The following is a 19,447-nucleotide window of genomic DNA, read 5'->3' on the forward strand; positions in this document are numbered from 1 at the left end:
AAAGTATGTACAAATGTCCCTATCAAAATACAAATATCATTAATCATTTACTTTTCTGTAGTGCACTGAATCATTACCGATAATTTATTTTTGGACGGTTACGTTCATCGAGAGTATACCACTCGTCCGTTATACACACTTTCGTTAAAGGAAAAAAAAATTCCATTGTTTTATTTTATTATATTTTTTATTGCCATTATTTTCAAATAATTCAAAGCGAGTATAATTTCAATGGACGAGGTCTTTTGATTTTTTATTCGTTATCATTGCATGTCTTTCCATTGTCATGTTTTATTTGAAATAATTATCAGCTACGAAAAGGCTATCTACTGTCGGTTATTTTCAGAAATAATTAAAAAGGGAATAATAATTAATGGATTATATTGAGATGTAACAATGAAGAGTGCACCATACTATATCTGACCAGAGTCAAAAGGAATTCTACAGTGCGTATGCGTGACTGAAAGGTAGGAGAACTGGCGAACCCACGGGTTAAAAATTGGTTGACCATGGACTTTCATCAACTGGGTAGCTTAAAATTGTTTTGTCCATGGATTCAGGTTGGGCCCCTCACATTCTTGCATTTACATCCTTGAACATTCTTGATTCAGCAATTGTATCAAGAACAGTGGAGAGAGCAAAAAACAAACAATTCAATTTTTTACGTTAACGCTGGTGGTAGTATTTATTTACATACACAGTACCATAGAAACTTCCTTATACTCTTACATAGTAACATATATATATATATATATATAGTTCATTTCTTTAAAGTATTTATTTTAGTGAGTCACAGATTAAAAGATAATATAAATGTATTGATTTCCACAATTATATCTTTTTTTCAATTTTTAATAGTATCAATTAATTGAAAATCACACACTGATGCTTACAGTTACTAAAATATCACATATCTACAAGTACGTTAATGAACACCTATGCTTGCCATGTCGAGATTCTTTGTAAATTATTATCACTGTAATTGTCATTAATGTTATTATATTTAGAATTACTCTAGTATTTTCAACGAGTAAATAAACACAAGCTATAGAACAAACAATATACGATATGTGCATATAAGTGTGCACTAAATGTATTCATCTCCATGGTATCCAACTTTATAATTTGTTCTCTATATTTTTCAAAGTTTGTCAAGAACGCATCGTATGAGTATGTAGTAATTTGTAAAAAAAATAAAGCAAGTTTTCTTACAAAAATTCAATGTCTATGGAAAAAAAAGTTTATAATTTTTGTATTTGAAATATGACGAAATTATTTGAGATATAATAATTTCAAGAATGGAACGTATATTTCTTAATAAAATAATAACTGTTTATATTCGAAAAATATGACTCGATAATAATTCTATCGTAAGGTATCTAAAGCGCTATACTTTGTAATACTAGGAAAATAAATGACAAAAACAATCGACAAAATTAAAAAGCGTAAGAAACGCGATGTGCAACGCACATTGTATATGCGAATTTAACTTCGGAATATATACTTGGTCATATTTATTTTTTAACTATACACTTAGTTACAACTTTTTTTTATACTTGATATGTATGGTCATGACATTTACTAATATGTTCTGCAATCGTATTTTTCAACAGTTAGTATAAGTATAAAGAACAATTGTATATATATTGTGAAAGTTGACATAATAAATTCAATTTACTTATGGTAGAAAAATTAGAGTCATTTGTAGTTTGCAGTATTTATACTCGTGCAATTTTTACGTATATATGATGTGTTATATTTCTCATTTTTAATGGAATATTTTAGTTTGGTCATACAAAGGAAAGATACTTAACAACCAAAAGATATTAGTTTTCAATTAAAAATTGATGTGATATTTTAATAATGTCAGTCGTGATTAAAGTAAATGCACAGAATATAGTTGGCATGACACATAACCTAGAAATATTTAACTTTCAAAACGAATTGTGGAAAAGGTTTTGATGTCATTATTAAGACGTTTAAAATATCAATGAATTAGTGCAAGTGACAGTAATATAAGCTTCATTTTGTTGAATCTATCCTCTACTTTCGTACTTTATCTATTCGTTTTTCAATAAAACTAACTATTTATTTTATAAGTTTCTATATTTACAAGAAAATTTACGAACAATATAAATCAGTACGCGTTTGATTGTGCATTTCTAGAAGACACGTTTTTAGCAAAATAATTGTGATCGGTGTAAATTCATGTGTAAATATGTTATTATTACTGTGAAAAGTTAAGTTTGATGGTTATATCAAATAATAACCTTGATAAGTTAAAAACAATAATCATATTGAGACAATATTAATGTTCCAAAAAAGCTTTGTTTGTCAAAGGTAACTTAATTACAGTTTTAGCACACTCTTTTTTTTTTAATGTGTATATAGGTCATATTAATTAAATATTAATTTTAGCTGATTGTAGGATGCTTTTACAAAATAATTCATATAAGGATTATTATTTAAGTAAAGTTATTGAAAAACGAAAGTAACAGAGATAATTTTAAAATATATGAAAGGAGTTTCGCACAGGATTATTTCAATACCATGTGAAGAAGTTTTCTTTTTAAAGTTGGTAAATTTATTTATTGAATATATGTATATGTATATGTATATATTGATTCTATTATTCTGTATTCTTTAAAATATTTTTCTCTTTTATATCTAAGTAGTCATGGATGAAAGGAGGGTAGCAGACTACTTTGTTATTGCTGGCTTACCTGGTCAAGATAATGATTTTGAAAGTGATAATGAAACTCAAGAAAAATTGGAAGATTGGTATCAAGAAGGGACACATGTTAAAGATGTACACATGAAACCTCCGATCACCGACCTTGCCATTATATTCCCAGCGCTAGGCGAACAGTGTCCAGATGGATATACTTTGTTAGAACATACCGTTTCAGGATTACCTGCTGATTTAAACCATGGAAGCTTAAGAACAAATGAGTGTTATTTATGTTATCGAAGAGGGAGGGATAAACCTCCTTTAGTTGATATAGGTAAGATGAGATTCACAAAATAACGTAGCATATAAACATTTTTTAATTATTTCTTGTATATGACGAATATTAATTAAAAGTATACAAGGTAAAATTGAATTTAATTTTGGGTTTTTGAGTTCTAAGAAAACAAATACCTATAGTAAATAAAATAATTAATTTGGAGAACATATAAATTGAAATCTTATTTTATTTTTCAATTATTGTTATATTATTATACTATTAAACAAACATATTGTTGAAACAGTTGGAACTACAGTAAGATATTTAATAGCAACCATTAATTTCAGGTGTTATATATGATGGTAAAGAACGTATAATGCAAGATGCAGAAATGGTGTTAGAAACTCCTACAGGACATTCAGCGAATGTGAATAATTCAACGTCAAGAATTTATGTCACATACAGACGCGCCAGTCATAAAATGCCATGCAATTCTTTAGTTGTGACTGACATATGCGTAATTCTCATGAATAAAGGAGAAACACCTCCACATGCTTTCTGTGTTATCAATAAAAATCTAAACAAAGGCATGTTGGGTAGTGATGTATTTTTATGTTATAAAAAATCGATGAATCGAGCAAATTTAATATCATTTAAACCTGCTGTATTATACAAATATCCAATGTCCGACTATAATAGTTTTGTTTTTCCAAATTCTGTTGCAATGTTCTGTTTACCAATGGGAGCAACGGTAGAATGTTGGCCAAAAATGGCTTGTAAACCAAAGCCAGTATTTTCGACATTTGTTTTAACTGTTGCTGATGCAGCTCAAAAAATATATGGCTCAGCAATTACGTTTTACGAAGAGCTTGAATTAGAAATGGATATTTTAAATTTAAAAGAAAATCAACAATCAGTCGACATTCTCACAGAGAACATACAGAATTCTGGTATGAATATACATATTTATATACGTTCTTATATTCTTATAAATATAATAATATTGTTCTGTCTTCATTCTGTCGTATAATGTAATTAATATAAAAAATTTTTGATTTCAGTTGACCATACAAAAATTGATAAAGAACATTCACAAATAAGAGCACTTAAACAGACTGGAATACTTAAGAAGCTTACTCAACTGCAGTTGGAAAAGTTGCAGTTCATGGACCCTGCTTCTCAGTCGTTGAATATCAGTAAATCGATATGTATTTTATCTCACTGGCCATTCTTTGACACATTTCAGAAATTTTTAGTTTTTCTACATAGCATGGTTAATAACAAACCTCAAAACGTTCCTATCGAGAAATATATAGCATATTTTTTGTACGATATACCGTTCCCAAGTCCGCAGAGACCAAGAATTCTTGTACAATTAAGTAGTAGTGACAGATTAATTTTAACTCAACCAGAAGATTTAGCGCTGCCTAGATCTGGTGCCAGTTTCCGGCAATTACTCATTAATTTAGGGCCTGACAATTGTTTACTTATATTGCTGTTAATATTAACCGAACAGAAAATACTTGTACATTCATTGCGCCCTGACGTACTTACATCAGTCAGCGAAGCTATCGCAATGATATTGTTTCCATTTAAGTGGCAGTGTCCATACATACCATTGTGTCCGTTAGGTTTAGCCGAGGTAACGTATCCTCTGATTTTCATCATTTACAAAAAAAGATATTAAGTACAATATGAAATTTATTTGAAATTGCAGGTTTTGCATGCTCCTTTACCGTTCTTAATTGGCGTGGACTCTAGATTTTTTGACCTATACGATCCACCCTCTGATGTTAATTGTGTTAATCTGGACACAAATAATATAGCGATTTGCGACGATAAGAAGTATTTAAATGTAAAATTATTACCTAAAAAGGCAGCCAGACAACTTCGTAATTGGTTGGAACATCTCTATTCAAAACTGATTTCTTTGGGGAAGAGTTATTCATCTATGAAAGGTACTATAACTATATATGTTGCTGCTTTATTTCTGTCTCTATTATTTTCTCACATATAAGTTTCTTTATTAGACACAGACGATGAAGAATTCAGTGTTGATAAAGAATTTCAACAAAAACGAAAGGATCAAGCTTTGGAACTTGAAATACAAGATGCTTTTTTAAGATTCACTGCAACTATATTAAAAGGATACCGTGCTTTCTTATTACCCATTACAAAAGCTCCAACAGTTGGTTCGACAGATCCGACTAGTTTGTTTAATATACAAGCGTTTCTCAGAAGTCGGGACAAAGCTCATGCGAAATTTTACAGTATGTTAGTGAAGACACAAATGTTTATAAGGTAAAGTATGCTTTTCGTAATAATCATTCTTTCATACGGCGCAGTATGAATTATATAAATAATGTGTAGTCATAATTTTGCTTTTGTAGTAATTAAAGATTACATTTTTTAGATTTATAGAAGAAAGGAGTTTCGTATCTGACATGGACATGGCGGGATTAGCATTTTTCGACGAATGTACTGAACGCATCGAGGATGAGAATGGTAAGAATAAACTTGATTATATTCTTTTTTTTGCTGTTTAATTGTTTTCACTGTCGTCTTTATTTAGTACCACTTTTGGAATTGGATGAATCTCAGCACAGTGAACGAACAGTATTTATACCTCCACCTGAAGCTGGGCCGAATCAGACACCTATCGTTTATCGTACATTTAAATTGAATCCTGATTTAATTAGGCCACAGAAACATTTTAATATAAGAAATGCTAATTTAAGTGCCTTCGGTATAATACCAGGAAGTCCTATGGCACGCAGAACTAAACACGAAATTAAAGTGGCCCAAAGGATGGCGCGTAAACAGGTACGAATGTTCTAATTATTATTCTTACTAAATTTTAATTATTAGTTTTAATTATTACTTTTACTATAGTAAGATGTATTAAATGTAAAGATTTCATTTATGAGCAATACTTTATTTTTTAGGCAGCAATGCCAGATCGATGGGGCAGATGCCTACTTGGAACTTGTTACAGTCTTTGGTTTCTACATTTACCTGCTATGCTGCAAGTGTCTAACCAGCCAGCTACAATCTTACATCAGGCGTATGATTTACTAGTTAAAATGCCGAAATTACATCTTGATCCCATTGAAGAGGTATGTTCTGCAAAATCAGGATCCATTTTTGTCCAAAAGAAGGCATACTGTTAATCAATTTCCATATGTGATATATTGTCTATGTAGACTTATCAGAATAATACAATGGAAAACTTTAATAGTAATAGTGCTGGTTTTAGGTTTGTTATAGAGCTATGATGCAACTTTGTGGTGTTTATGGACAACCTGTTTTAGCTGTAAAATTATTATTTCATATGAAACGTAGTGGCGTTCAACCGAATGCTCTCACGTATGGATTCTATAATAAGGTTTGCTACTTTTACTAACAATGTTTTCTTTTCCAATTCTATATAAATTTCATTGTACACCGATTTATGGATAAAATTTGCAGGCTGTACTTGAAGCAACTTGGCCTTCTGATATGACTAATTCGAGCCAATTAATGTGGAATAAGCTGAGAAACGCCATAGTTGGAGCTGCATTGTTTAAGAGAGCTGGCAAACGAAGTGCTAGACGAAGATTGAGTTCAAATACGGATTTATTGACTGTCGACGGTAAAATTGCGAATATGGAACATGCATTTTCTAGATCTAGCCTCGATAGCTCTCACTCTCAAGACACAGAAGCTGCGCACAGCGATTGTGAGTATTAATTAATGCTTCAACATGTTACTTTATCGAGTAGATGTGATATTTCATTCTTTGTGTGTAGCTACGAAAGGGAGTTCCACATCAGATTTACCAGAGTATGGACCATTCGAGATTAAAAAACTTCCTCGTCAGAACAGCATAGTGAAAGACACTATAGCGTTAAATGCTATACAATCGGAGGAGCTTAATGATTTACCAATAACTCAAAGGTAATTTTATATTCATGTGCGTTGCCATTTTTAATATAAAGAATATCGTAAAGAGAGTATAATACAACACCCGGTATAATCGATGTAGCGATAATTAATCTCCCATTTCTATAGTTCTGTAGTTTAACAATACTGTTTCTGTCAAAATATTATTTTCTGTGGCTTACCGTTAACATTGTTGGCTGTACAAACTGGTACATCATTTTTGAAATGGGATGATCAGTACATAAGTTTATGAAAAAACAAACTTTTCTATTTTCTTTTCAAGTTTATTACCGTATTTACTTCAGATTGATTTCGAACTTGGAGTCGCCGTTAAAGAGTCCCATACGCACGCCAGTTACGGAGAACGATCCGCTGGGTGCCCTGATGAACGATGAAACACCGATTGTTTCACCTTCGGAAGAAAACGATTCGAATTGCTCAACGTGTACTTTAACTGTTTTTAATAATGTCGAAGAAAGACCGGGAGGGCCGCTATTATTTCGAAGGTAAATTTCATATGCTATTTAGAGTAATTCAAAGGCTTTTTATTTTCGGTTGTAGAGTAATGTTTTATCATATCGTATAGTTACAATTTTTTTCCATTACATGATTGTTTCTAGCACTGTCTTGCCGCGTAGTGCAACATTTCATCAAACCGTAGATGAAACCGGTGTAGCAATAGGCGGTCAATTACAAAGAAGCGAAACAATGCCGCATTCGGTAGCGCAGCAAGGTGAACAAGATAAAGATAGAGAGAGACTGGAATTGAGTAGTCTTTGGTCCCAGAAAGATAGTGTTACTTCAAGTTTGTCAAGTCTAGGTTCTAGTTTGAAACTCAGTTTCGGGTAAGTGTAAATTCACTCAAGTAGAATTGCGTTAGCTAGAACTTGAGCTGTTGCATTTAAATGGTTCATCATTAATATAAATTCAGTAGCCTGTTGTATTATTTTTTAATTTTATAAAAAAAAACGTTTCTTTCAGCACCACGAGTTTGACAGGAAAGAAATCTAACGAATTGATAATCGGCGGCTTAAACAGCTTAAAATCGGCCGCTACAACGGTGGTAAAAAAGTTCGACGTAATTAAAGAAGCCATTTCTGCGAATAGTACACCTGTGAAAATTAAAGAGCGCGACCATAAAATGATGCATGGAGCATCGCACGAATCATTAGATTCACAGGCAGATGGATCTGTACAAGATCGAAGTGAAGCCCTTAGAATGTCTGGTTTGTGTAATTTAAAACTTTAATCGAAGTATTTGTAAATAGAGAGTGTTTTCACACTGGCCTATATAATATTTTCTTAGTTATTTATTGTAAATATAATGATCGCAATGGAATATTTAAGTTTGGATCAGATTATATAAAATACGTTAAATGGAGCATTGATTCATGCAATAATACATTATTTTTTTAAAGTAGGCGATGGAAATATAGATCCTTACACTTTGTACGATTTGGCGGAATGTTTATATCCGAAGGGATCAAGAGAACTTGACGAACGAATCGCTGTTGAGCTCGTACTTTCTAGCGCTAGCCGATGTCATCATTGTGCCTCCATACTCTATGATGAAGAAATAATGGCTGGTTGGCAACCAGAGGATTCGAATTTAAATACAGTCTGTCAGTATTGTGACAAAGCGACGGTACCTCTGCTGACCATAATGATATTAGATTATAGGTAATGAAAGATACAATAATATCTCTATAAGTATCGCAGTCCCTATTTTATTAATTGTTGCGCGTTCATTGCTATCCGTGCTATCATCTTCTTATATTTTTAAATTTAACAGAGATATTCGTGTTTAATGTTTGAAATAATTAATTTTATATATATAAGTACCATGTACCATGGAGTGGTAAGATTTATATAATATTTTTAAAGATGCGAGGAAAATGAAAGGAAGAATGATCCTCTAATGGGAGCACTAGTTGAACTTTTGGACAAACCGAAAGAGTTATTAGAACCCACCACAGTGCCATATTTGAACCCTCTAGTTCTAAGGAAAGAATTAGAAAGTGTCTTAAGTCAAGAAGGTGATACATGTCTTACAAAACATAAATTTATCGAAGAACATCCAATAGTGTATTGGAATCTTATATGGTACTTTGAACGAATTAATTTAACGAGTCACCTGCCAGATTTATGGTTAAATAATGATAAGAAGCACGAACAAATAAGCTATGGTGTAGTAGGTGTGAAAACCATGTGGGATAACGAGAGACTTCATATGGATCGTTTGCCTATGTACCTCCAATGGAAATTCAATGTTGCAGAGGATAAAACGTAAATAAAAGTATTATATTGTGTAAGATCATTCGAGCTGTAACATGTAAAATTGATTTATAAGGTCATATTTATAAATTATTTATTTTCAAAGTACGATGATCATCTCTCAAAAGATATAAACGTTCGGTTTTTGAAATAACAATTCTTTTCAATGTATAATATTATTGTGGCCTTTCTAGTTTTCATATTGAAATCAATATTCTTTGATGTTTATTTGTAACAGGTTAATGCAGTCAGTGATTACGAACGTTCGACGAAATGATCTAGCGGAACCTATTAAAAGAGTGGCCTTAGAAAGAAGCAGAAACCAAGCACCTGACCAACCTCTATTTTCTATATATCGTGATATCTTGTTTTTGGCATTTACTGTCTTGGGTAGAGGGAATATTGATCAAGGTATGTTATGTGTTATTACTGTATATATCAAACTATATTATTCTCTGTTTATAATCGGACTTTCTTGATGATCGCATTAGCCTTGTCAACAATAAGACAGAGTAATATATAAAACCGGCAAATGAAATATAGTAAACTCCATAAAATTGGACTATGATATTCTCTTATTTCCTATAACTATTTTTTGTTTATTTTACAATGAAGCACTGTCGTTTCGCTATAGTGAAACTATCTAAGCCAGACCTGTTATAGTCATTGCTACATGTTGTTAGCAGGATTAAGCCACCCCATACAACCTTGCTATACCTTTCAACAGTGATTTATGATTTACTCTCAAATATTGAAATGTAAATAGATTTGAAAATTAAACAAACATTGTTATGTTGTAGGTGTTTTCGATAAAGAATATACTTTATCATTAGAGAAATTATCAGAAGGTGAAGAGAAGCTGTTGTGTAAAACTGATGCTCCACCCTCTATGATGTCAGTGTTTTGCAGACATTATTTTAAGCAACTAAGCGTGTAAAAATAAAGTAAAAGGTATCGAAATGGTGTAATATATTGTGAAAATGAATAGAACATTCAGGAGAAACATTACAGGTTTATCTGTTCAAGTCTGATTTCAAAATTCGTAGTGAATCGATTTCTTTTAGATAAACGTGTGCGACTATTAGGTTTGGATACCACGACAACTGCGATGACTTTTCCATGAAATTTTCGTAAAGGCACTCGATATCATGAATTCGCTTATAAAATGCAATACACTTCTTTTCATATTCAAAGTATGCAATTACTATAAATAATTTTTTATTTAGATACTAGGCTGCGCATACAATTTCTAATGGCAATGTGAATATCTTTAGTTGTATCTATCGACGTGATATTAATGACTTTTTAGTACCAAAGAAACTGACTTGATCATAAAACTGTATATTCGGTTTTTTTTTTTAATACGAATCGAAACGCGTTACATAAGTAACACAATACGAATTTTATAATTGGTACATTTCCAACGACATTCATGTCATAAATGCGTGGATCGAATGACGATAGTTGCGTTTCAAATACAGAGAGGGTACAACAGAACTCTACGTCTATGTATCATTACAAAAGACAATATTCATTTTCTTATACTTTAGTTGAAACAATTAAATAGTTTATGACTAATAGTTCAATAACTTATGCGTTCACTATGAAAAGTGCTTAAAACTGTGACATCGATTTTCATTTGTTACTTTGTAGTGCTAAATGTACAAAATAAATTGTATCGCAAATTACTTTTACAAATTTATCGTTTAAAACGAGAAAAAGAAGCAGTTACTCATTTTAGTTTCGCAAGTTTTCATATTTAATAGCACAAAATCGTAGGCTAGTCAATAAATGGAGCCACTGTTCAATTCACAACAATTTGGCATGGAAAAGGGTTCTGTTGAAAAATTTTCAAATGTATTCTACACTTTAAAATTATGGAAAAAGTCTTAAGAACATGGGTTCACAAGTATTTTCTTTCGGAGATACGGCCAGTTTAAAGTACTGCATAATTTGTCACCAGATATTAAAAGATAATATTGAAAATAGGCATTCATATATCATGCAAACACGAAGTTCTTATACCTCCAAAATGAAAAGTTTGTGGACCAATATTTATTAAGACTTTGTCATTGTTCTTAGGTTTAGAATACGACTGTGAATTTTTCGACGGGTCTTTCAAGATACCCTGTATACAACCATCGATGTGACTTAAATTCTAAAATTTTATTATTTTCATATGTTCGATGTAACTAAAATTCTAACATTTTTATTATTTTCGTACAGTTTCATAATGTTTGCTTGGAAGATAATGTAAAACAATTATAAATTAATAAATGCAATCTTTAAATATGTACAGATACAAACATTGTCTTTGACTTATTTTAAGAAAAATCATTAAAGTAATGTTATAACGAAGTTTCAAGGTAACTAACTAATTTTAATTATAAACGAATTTTTCCAAGAGTATCGTTTCTTTGTTATAATATATATATATATATATATATATATACATAATTGTACTATAGATCGTTTGTTAAAAATCATAGCAAGAAAATATGCATATACAAGTTAATTAAATCATGCTATGCACTTTTCACTACGAACTCTGTAAAAAGTGTACTACTGTATATTCTATCATTACGATAGTATGAATATAAGACACAAATAAAAATCAATCATGGTATTTTATACAAATGTGTTTCCTTTGATTGAATGAATACAAAACATATTAGAATCCTACGATTTTGGTAAGCGATATAAACCTCCTGAGAATAATAACTGATGTTCTCTGACTTTTCTATCCAGAAATTGCCTTAATTCAGGTAAACCACATTCCATCGCTCCCGGACCTTGAGATGCAAACATTTTTAACATTTGATGGATCCTTTCTAAAGGCATCGAATCTAAATTAGTCAACATTCCAACGATGTACGACCAAAATACTTGTAATTCTTCTTCTCTTTGGTCACTCGCAGATGCCATTACACTTTCAACTTCCTCTTCCTCGACAACGTCCGCTAAAGATCTACTTTTCGTGGAACTTTCTTCTTGTAATATGAAAATATCATTAGAACTTTCCCTTAGTATACCCTGTGAAACCCAAAACGTTATTTTCCTCCTGAGTACAGTTGCAGGAACGTGCATTACTTCTGCTAATTCTTCTAAAGCCCATTCTTCTGTAAACAAGATTTAAAAAGTATAATTATGAACATATGTGTATTATAAAATTCACAAGAGTTATAATATTACTTACTTTTATCTTGAAAGTGTAGGATTATTGTGGCGTGTATCGGTGTCACGTTTATATCTAACTTTCTGTCTTTCAATTCAATCTCCAATGTAACATTCCCCAAATGTGGTTTCCAACAAAGAGTTCTGTTGCCTTTCAAAGTTTCAAATGCTTTCACATACTTATTTAATTGATTTTGTACAATTTTTGGTAATTCCAATTTCCAGTTTTCTTTGAATGGTGGCCAAAATTGTGCTGATAAAATTAAAGCAGATGTAGGGAACTCTTCTTTTTCTATGGTGTAACTAGTGTCTGATTGTATATGACCATCTATTCTCTTAGAGTCATACACATCTTTCAACATGACTTCACAATAATGAAGTTGATTTTCTCCAAATCGTCTTTTCAATAATTCTAAGTGACGGATTTCTCGTTCCGTATGGTAATTTAATTGAGATAATAATCTGTCTGCTAATAGTGTACGATATTCATTTACATACAAATCTTGGCTTCCATATACACTTACTAACATTGAGATTATATCCGACACTCTGCGTTGTGCTGATTTTGCTATAAAATTGAGTAAATTAAAATTTAATGGAAACAGCATAATTTGTAATGTTCCATATTTAAACATACCAGGATCAGCATCTACAGGATCAGGCATCCATTTATCCCAATCTTCATTTTCTTCTTCATCAGAATAATCATCCAGCTGCAAAGTTTCACCTTTAACCAGTTCATCTGCCAAATCACTTGATGAATCATCAAGCAAATCACTCACAACACAGCGCACAGTATCTTCTCTTGTTCTCAAATAGACTCTGTTTGGAATAAAAAAAAATGTAAATATGTTTAAGAAAATGATAGTGAACTAAACTTATTTATTACTTCTACAGTAAAAGTTAAAGTTGATTAAGAATATTTCTACATAGTAATTTATTATTTAATCTTAATAAAAATTACTTAATGGGTTCTGTTATTGTTTCAAGAAGAACTCCTGTAGGATCTAACTGTTTTAATGCTCTTATAGCTGCAATATATGCAGTCAATATGTCAGGTGTATTTACTCCTGGATGCAACAATCTTGTTGTTAAGGCTTCTTGTAAGCTATCTATTAAAACTTTACGTAGATCAGTTCGTTCCAAACATACACGTAAATCATCTATTGCCGGTTGAGAATCGGGATACTCTAAATACAAACATAATCTGAGTACAATTAGATGTACAGTAACAAGTACATCTAATGAATAATAATACATTTAATGTATAAAAAAAATACCTATTATGATGTCAAAAAGTTGTTCAATTCTAAATCTTGTATATGTTTCATATAGAAAGTGAGACAATTTTTGTTTAAATTTGTTTATAGCATTGCGAGTTTGATCATTTAAAGAAACAATTTTTGAAAATCCACCAGAGTATACTCTTATTAACCAGCTCATAACAACTGTTTCAAGCCACTGTAAAATCGAATATAAAAAAGTTAATTTTCTTTTGAACAGTTTACAATAAACATATAGTATATATGAAAATTTCTTACATTTTCTAATGACTCTAACTGTGATATGTCAAATGTTTTATCGCATGATTGATTAACATGATTCTTGATATGCACATGTATCAATGATGTTAGAACATTCCCTGCTAATCTTTCCAATAGTTCTAATTCTATTAATTTTCTATTTGTTTCATGAAACATGATTACTATTTGTTGACAACGACATTTCTCTACTTCCTGGTAGCAACCTGTGCACTGAAGATAATCATTACTAGAAGTAGTTACTGAAACAAGAATTGTATTAAAACTTTATTAACATTAAAAACTAAGTGGTAATAAATTCTTGTTAGTTACCTTGCGTAGAATTATCTGTACAACAAAACACATTGAATGCAATTTTATAAAACTGTTCTACTACATATTCATAATCGAGTGGTATCTGACTTAACAATGTAGATCTTACAATTAATTTAAATCGATTTAATATGTCACTTTCAGTTGTTGTAGTATGAAGAACTGAATCTTCTTGTAAAAGATATTCTAATCGTTTTAATACTGGCAAAAACTCTGTCATACGTGTATATAACCCATCTACTGCACTTTTAAATTGTTCGAAACCTTGTTGTTTGTCTACATTGGGTGTAAATTTTTTCCAAAATGCAGGAGCTACACTTTGTCGCATGTGATATTTTATTTGATAAATCACCATATCTTCAATCACATGCTTTAAGTTTAATATTTTTATATCTTCCATTATTTTAGTAAATTCTTCATCATTGCATTCATTTTGAAGCTGCAAATAGGTATTCTGATATAAGAATTAATATAATACAATTAGATAATTTTCATGAAAAACATAAAGTACTTAAAATTTTAACAAACCTTTCCACTTAAAATAGGAAATGCATATTGTATTCGAGAAATAACATCAGATTCATTGCTATTACATTTCTCCATGTTACTTAAATGTCGATTTGCAATGTTTATACAAAGTTAATCAAAATATGTTAAACTTTTGATGAAACATAACCATTCTACTACCCGCCATAAGCAACTATACAATTTTTATTATATCAGGACAATTCGTCCTAGAAACTTATAGTTTTCTTTTCTGTCAAATTTTGTCATTTATCATGTCATACGAGAAGGTATTAAAATATTTATATTTTATATACTTTTTTAATTATTTGATCTAATTAATTTTATTTCAGAAGTAGCGAAAAGTCATTTGTTGAAAATTCAAGAAATATGAATTAAAACATAAGCAAATTCTTGAATGTATTGTACAAGTATTATCCCTTTATTATGAGACAGTTGTATAAATTGAACGCTTATATTATTGGCATAAATAATTTTTATCACGCATATTCTAAAAAATTGCAAATACGGGTACAAATGATGTTTGCCGTTTTAGCAATAATACACTATGCAAAAAGCGGCACGAATCATTTGCCAAGTCAAAACTATAGTTTTGTCTAGTGCTGCCATCCATGGCGAAAGTCTCAAACTGGTAACAAATAATACCGACAGCGCTAAGTAATCCGTAAACGGGACTTAGACTGTAACACAATCTGGCACAAAGAAATCGAACTAAGTGTAAACTTTATTCAACAGATAATTTGTATCAAAATATTTACATTGTACTATGTAATTTGGATTGTATCAGCTTATCTTCGTCAGGTGGCGCCACCAATCAACGATAGGATTATCTGTATGTAAACAAAAAACAAATTTTGTATTAAACTTCGCAGTTAAAATAAGTAAGGAACAATAAAAAGTTAATTGTTAAATATATATATTTTAATAATATTGATTAATACATCTTAGAGTTGTAGGTATCTTATAATGATTTTTTTGGGAAAATATATTTTTATATTACCTCTTGTCATATGCATGTGCAATGTTAATGATGTTTACTGCTATACTCCAGTTGTGCTATGGCATGGAATGGGTAAAACTTTATATTGTTTTCCTATAAAAAACGTTTCTTTGTATTTCATGGTAATGTAGCAATAAGGATGTATTATAATATTTCAGGAGACAGTTGTTGCTTCCCATTTAGTTTGGGAGCAATAAAAAAACTAATAGAAGAAAAATTGCCTGGTGTGTATGTTTATTCCATTCGTTTAGGAAATAATGTAGTAGAGGTAAGTTTAAACATTTTTATTATTAAAATAGTAACCTAATTGAATTATTTGTATAATAACTTAATAAACTACATTACCAAATTATATCACAACTCAACATCACTTTTCTTACTTTGTTCTCTACATGTGGGTATTGAATATACTTAATTAAATGTTTCTTGAAACGATAATACAATGTTTCAGGATGTGGAATATGGTTATTATGGAAACATTAATGAACAAGTGTCAGAAGTTTGTAAACTTCTATCAGAAAATAAATATTTACAGAATGGTTATAATGCTATTGGATTTTCACAGGGTGCCCAATTCTTGTATGTGTTACATTTAAATACTTGAAATCAGTTTAGAATGTATCTGCTTTTCACAAATTAGAAATAATTTGTAAACTCTGAATCTATTATAGGAGAGCTGTTATACAGAGATGTCCTAATCCACCAGTTAGAAATTTCATTTCTTTGGGTGGTCAGCATCAAGGTGTTTTTGGATTGCCAAACTGTGCCAATATAAATCACAAGATGTGTAAGCATCTGACTCATGTGATTAAATTTGGAGCATACTTAAGGTACTTAAATTTTATTACATTCTTCTTTTAAATTTCATTTTAATACAAATAACATTTATATTTAGATCTGTGTTCTGAAGTATATTATTACTTTACTTTAGGTTTGTTCAGGAAAAATTTATTCAGGCCACATACTGGCATGATCCGTATCAAGAAGAAGAATATAAGGAAAAGAGCATATTCCTGTCTGACATTAACAATGAACTTCATATTAATCAGGTACATTCTTAATAGTTTTTGTAATTTTGTTAGGAAAAATCTTAAAATGTACAAGCACTTGAATTCGTTTTCCTTTTCTACAATTGTTGTATTTCAGACCTACATAGATAATCTCCAGAAACTACAGTCAATGGTGTTAGTGAAATTTGCTAATGATACTATAGTTCAGCCACAAGAAACTGAATGGTTTGGATTTTATGCGCCAGGACAAGAAGAGATCATTCAGACTCTCGAAGAAACTGATTTGTATCGCGAGGTACAAAACAAGTAACTTTAAAACTATTTTCATTCAAAACTTTCAAACTTTAGTCACAAAAAGGTATTATTTCTTTTAGGATCGATTAGGATTGAAAGCGTTACATAATTCAGGAAAACTTCACTTTCTCTCTGTTCCTGGAAATCATTTACAATTCACAGAGAGCTGGTTCGTCAGTAACGTGATAAAAATGTATTTGTCACAAAGAAACTATGACGTTATATTTAATGTTATATCTTTGTAGATTCGTTTCCTTTATTATCAATTGTTATCAATTTTTTTACATACTTCAGATTCTTTGAATATCATAGTTTATGCGTATACATATTATTTATATTATTATTTTTAAGGGAACTTTGTGTTCAATAGAAAATTACTTTCTGAAATGAACATGTTATTAATCTCGTCACACCACGCCGAAAGACACAATTATTTCGATCAAACAACTAAGCAAAAACAATTAACACAAAATTCTCACTTATCACTCACAGCCGTACCTTGTCTGGAGTGAAAAGAATTTTTTTTTGTTCAATCCCACTTCTGAATTTTATAGACGTTTATTTAAACGATGACAATTTATATATATTTTCCGTTGTCAACACAAACTCCCACGTGACTGACGTATATACACGGCATCCGTCGCGAAAGGGGTAATTAAGCCTACGATGTCTCCGAAAAGAAACGCCCTCATTTCATTCCTACTATTTTATAAGTATCGCCAAAATTGCATACTTATAATTTTTATTATTATTAAAACAATCTGACAATGGGTAACGGATTTTAAATTTTGGAAAACCGCAACTCAGGAAACATATCGACAATTTTAAATCGTCAGTCCTTGCTTTCACTAATAGATGGCAGGACGTTCCTCTTCTACTCTTTAGCTTTAAATTCGGTAAACGATTATCGACCAAAAGCGGGTAAATTAAATGTGCTCGATCAAAACAGATCAAACAATCACAAAAAATTAGAGAAAAAATTATTCACACAAGTTCCAACAGATTCAATCAAAACAACGAATTTCAACAAGTCCCAAATATATATAAAGAATTTTTAATCAACCCTTGTCAACCTAAAAATAAAATCACCCGATTATCTGATCTTTTAAATATTTATCTACTCTATTGTACAATATTAACGTCACATGTTCACTTACACAATTTCTTTTATCGCTTGGATCGCCTTAAAAGAATTTAAGAACGTTCAAAACTGCCGGCATTGTTAGGTTTATAAACAAATCATCATCCACAAACATTCGTTATCATTGTTCAAGTTAATTTGTTTACTTATTGTTCACAAACATTCATTTCCTTTGTTAAAGTTGATTTGTTTACTTATTGTTTACAAACATTCGTTTCCTTTGTTAAAGTTGATTTGTTTACTTATCGTTCGCAAACATTCATTTCCTTCGTAAATATCGTTCACGAACATCCGTTTCCTTCGTAAAAGTTAAGTTAGAATTCGCTGGAAGATTGTTAACGACGTGAACGTAAATTATTTCGCGGCCGCGACGGGGGAGGAAGGAGAAAATTGAAAGGGAAGGAGGGATGGAAGAAAATTCACGGAGGAAATAACGAGCACTGCTAGTGTCAGTCTGGATAGACCTTCGAAAGGGGGCCATATATTTTCATCGAGCGTGCTGCTAGTTCTATCCGAGGGAGCGGAAACAACAGGGTATATTATGGAATACTATCCGCAATAGGTTCCACAATCTCGGTAGCCATTGTTTCGTGGTACCTACAGATGTGCTCCATTGTCGGTCCATCGGTACTTTGCTCCAAAAGAAGAAAGAGAAAGAAAAAAAGAGAGACGTTTACGAAAGGAACGTATCAATTCTTTGTCGCATCAGAATATCTGTAGGCTTATCTAACGGGTGGCACACTTTGGAATCACTTTTTTACCTTTCTTGGTACAGAAGCCCTACGAAATCATTTATAAACGTACACGCAGCATTAGTACTGATATCACTCGATCAGAACAGTAATTAAACGGAATCGAACGCGAAGAATATTTAAAAAATTGTAAATTCATAGAATATTTTAGAGTAAACTCTGTTAACACGAACGCTACGAAATTTCGAGTGTTACTTATTCTTCCATAACAGAGGATGATAGACTGAACGATTAATGATCTGGTATCATAGATTTTAAGTTACATTATCCCAGAAACCTTCAACAAAGCTAAATTATCTACCAATCGCTTAATCAATAGAAAAAGGAAACTTCGGTCTCTTGCTCTCATCTCGCCGAAAATCGACATTCGTCAAAGCGTACGAATCTTCTTGTAATCAAAGCAATTCGCATCGGTGTTAATAACGTGAACTTCGTTAAATCCTTTAGAAACTTAAAACGCCTACATCCGAGGCAAATAAACAAACGCTAATATCCAAGCAATAATTTCGCGTTAAATTAGAAGCAACGAATTTCCTTTCGTCTTATTCCGACTAA

The 19,447-nt window shown here is 31.1% G+C and overlaps 3 protein-coding genes across 18 annotated transcripts; 2 read left to right on the forward strand and 1 right to left on the reverse strand.

The window, feature by feature from the left end:
* Positions 1–108: 108 nt before the first annotated feature.
* On the forward strand, positions 109–11,519 carry Crag (DENN domain-containing protein Crag). 11 transcript variants are annotated; one of them, XM_031977444.2, is made up of 21 exons: positions 1,382–1,612; positions 2,167–2,340; positions 2,419–2,574; positions 2,676–3,005; positions 3,296–3,898; positions 4,010–4,590; positions 4,666–4,906; positions 4,979–5,249; positions 5,362–5,453; positions 5,521–5,771; positions 5,894–6,064; positions 6,205–6,333; positions 6,417–6,666; positions 6,737–6,884; positions 7,175–7,375; positions 7,490–7,714; positions 7,851–8,095; positions 8,288–8,549; positions 8,754–9,155; positions 9,382–9,554; positions 9,944–11,519. In XM_031977444.2, the coding sequence occupies exons 4-21, from the start codon at positions 2,678–2,680 to the stop codon at positions 10,078–10,080; spliced, it is 4,710 nt and encodes a 1,569-aa protein (XP_031833304.1). In that variant the 5' UTR covers positions 1,382–1,612; positions 2,167–2,340; positions 2,419–2,574; positions 2,676–2,677; the 3' UTR covers positions 10,081–11,519. The 11 variants fall into 11 exon arrangements, with proteins under 11 accessions (XP_031833309.1, XP_076226850.1, XP_076226851.1 ...); XM_031977443.2 differs by having other exon boundaries at positions 1,382–2,340; positions 2,419–2,578; positions 2,673–3,005; XM_031977441.2 differs by having other exon boundaries at positions 1,382–2,340; positions 2,419–2,578.
* Positions 10,872–15,226, reverse strand: morula (anaphase promoting complex subunit morula). 5 transcript variants are annotated; one of them, XM_031977351.2, is made up of 8 exons: positions 14,699–15,226; positions 14,171–14,609; positions 13,859–14,100; positions 13,598–13,778; positions 13,282–13,507; positions 12,955–13,139; positions 12,340–12,885; positions 10,872–12,262 (listed from the first exon to the last, which is right to left on the reverse strand). In XM_031977351.2, the coding sequence occupies exons 1-8, from the start codon at positions 14,771–14,773 to the stop codon at positions 11,823–11,825; spliced, it is 2,334 nt and encodes a 777-aa protein (XP_031833211.1). In that variant the 5' UTR covers positions 14,774–15,226; the 3' UTR covers positions 10,872–11,822. The 5 variants fall into 5 exon arrangements, with proteins under 5 accessions (XP_031833211.1, XP_031833210.1, XP_076226853.1 ...); XM_031977350.2 differs by having other exon boundaries at positions 14,171–14,624; XM_076370738.1 differs by having other exon boundaries at positions 12,340–13,139.
* Positions 15,227–15,477: 251 nt separating this feature from the next.
* Ppt1 (Palmitoyl-protein thioesterase 1) lies at positions 15,478–17,374 on the forward strand. 2 transcript variants are annotated; one of them, XM_031977355.2, is made up of 8 exons: positions 15,478–15,576; positions 15,652–15,767; positions 15,854–15,963; positions 16,147–16,274; positions 16,367–16,525; positions 16,627–16,744; positions 16,842–17,000; positions 17,080–17,374. In XM_031977355.2, the coding sequence occupies exons 2-8, from the start codon at positions 15,662–15,664 to the stop codon at positions 17,242–17,244; spliced, it is 945 nt and encodes a 314-aa protein (XP_031833215.1). In that variant the 5' UTR covers positions 15,478–15,576; positions 15,652–15,661; the 3' UTR covers positions 17,245–17,374. The 2 variants fall into 2 exon arrangements, with proteins under 2 accessions (XP_031833215.1, XP_031833214.1); XM_031977354.2 differs by having other exon boundaries at positions 15,482–15,576; positions 15,644–15,767; positions 17,080–17,373.
* The last annotated feature ends 2,073 nt before the right edge of the window (positions 17,375–19,447 follow it).

Source organism: Nomia melanderi, chromosome 9, assembly GCF_051020985.1.
Source record: "Nomia melanderi isolate GNS246 chromosome 9, iyNomMela1, whole genome shotgun sequence".
NCBI classification, from domain to species: domain Eukaryota; kingdom Metazoa; phylum Arthropoda; class Insecta; order Hymenoptera; family Halictidae; genus Nomia; species Nomia melanderi.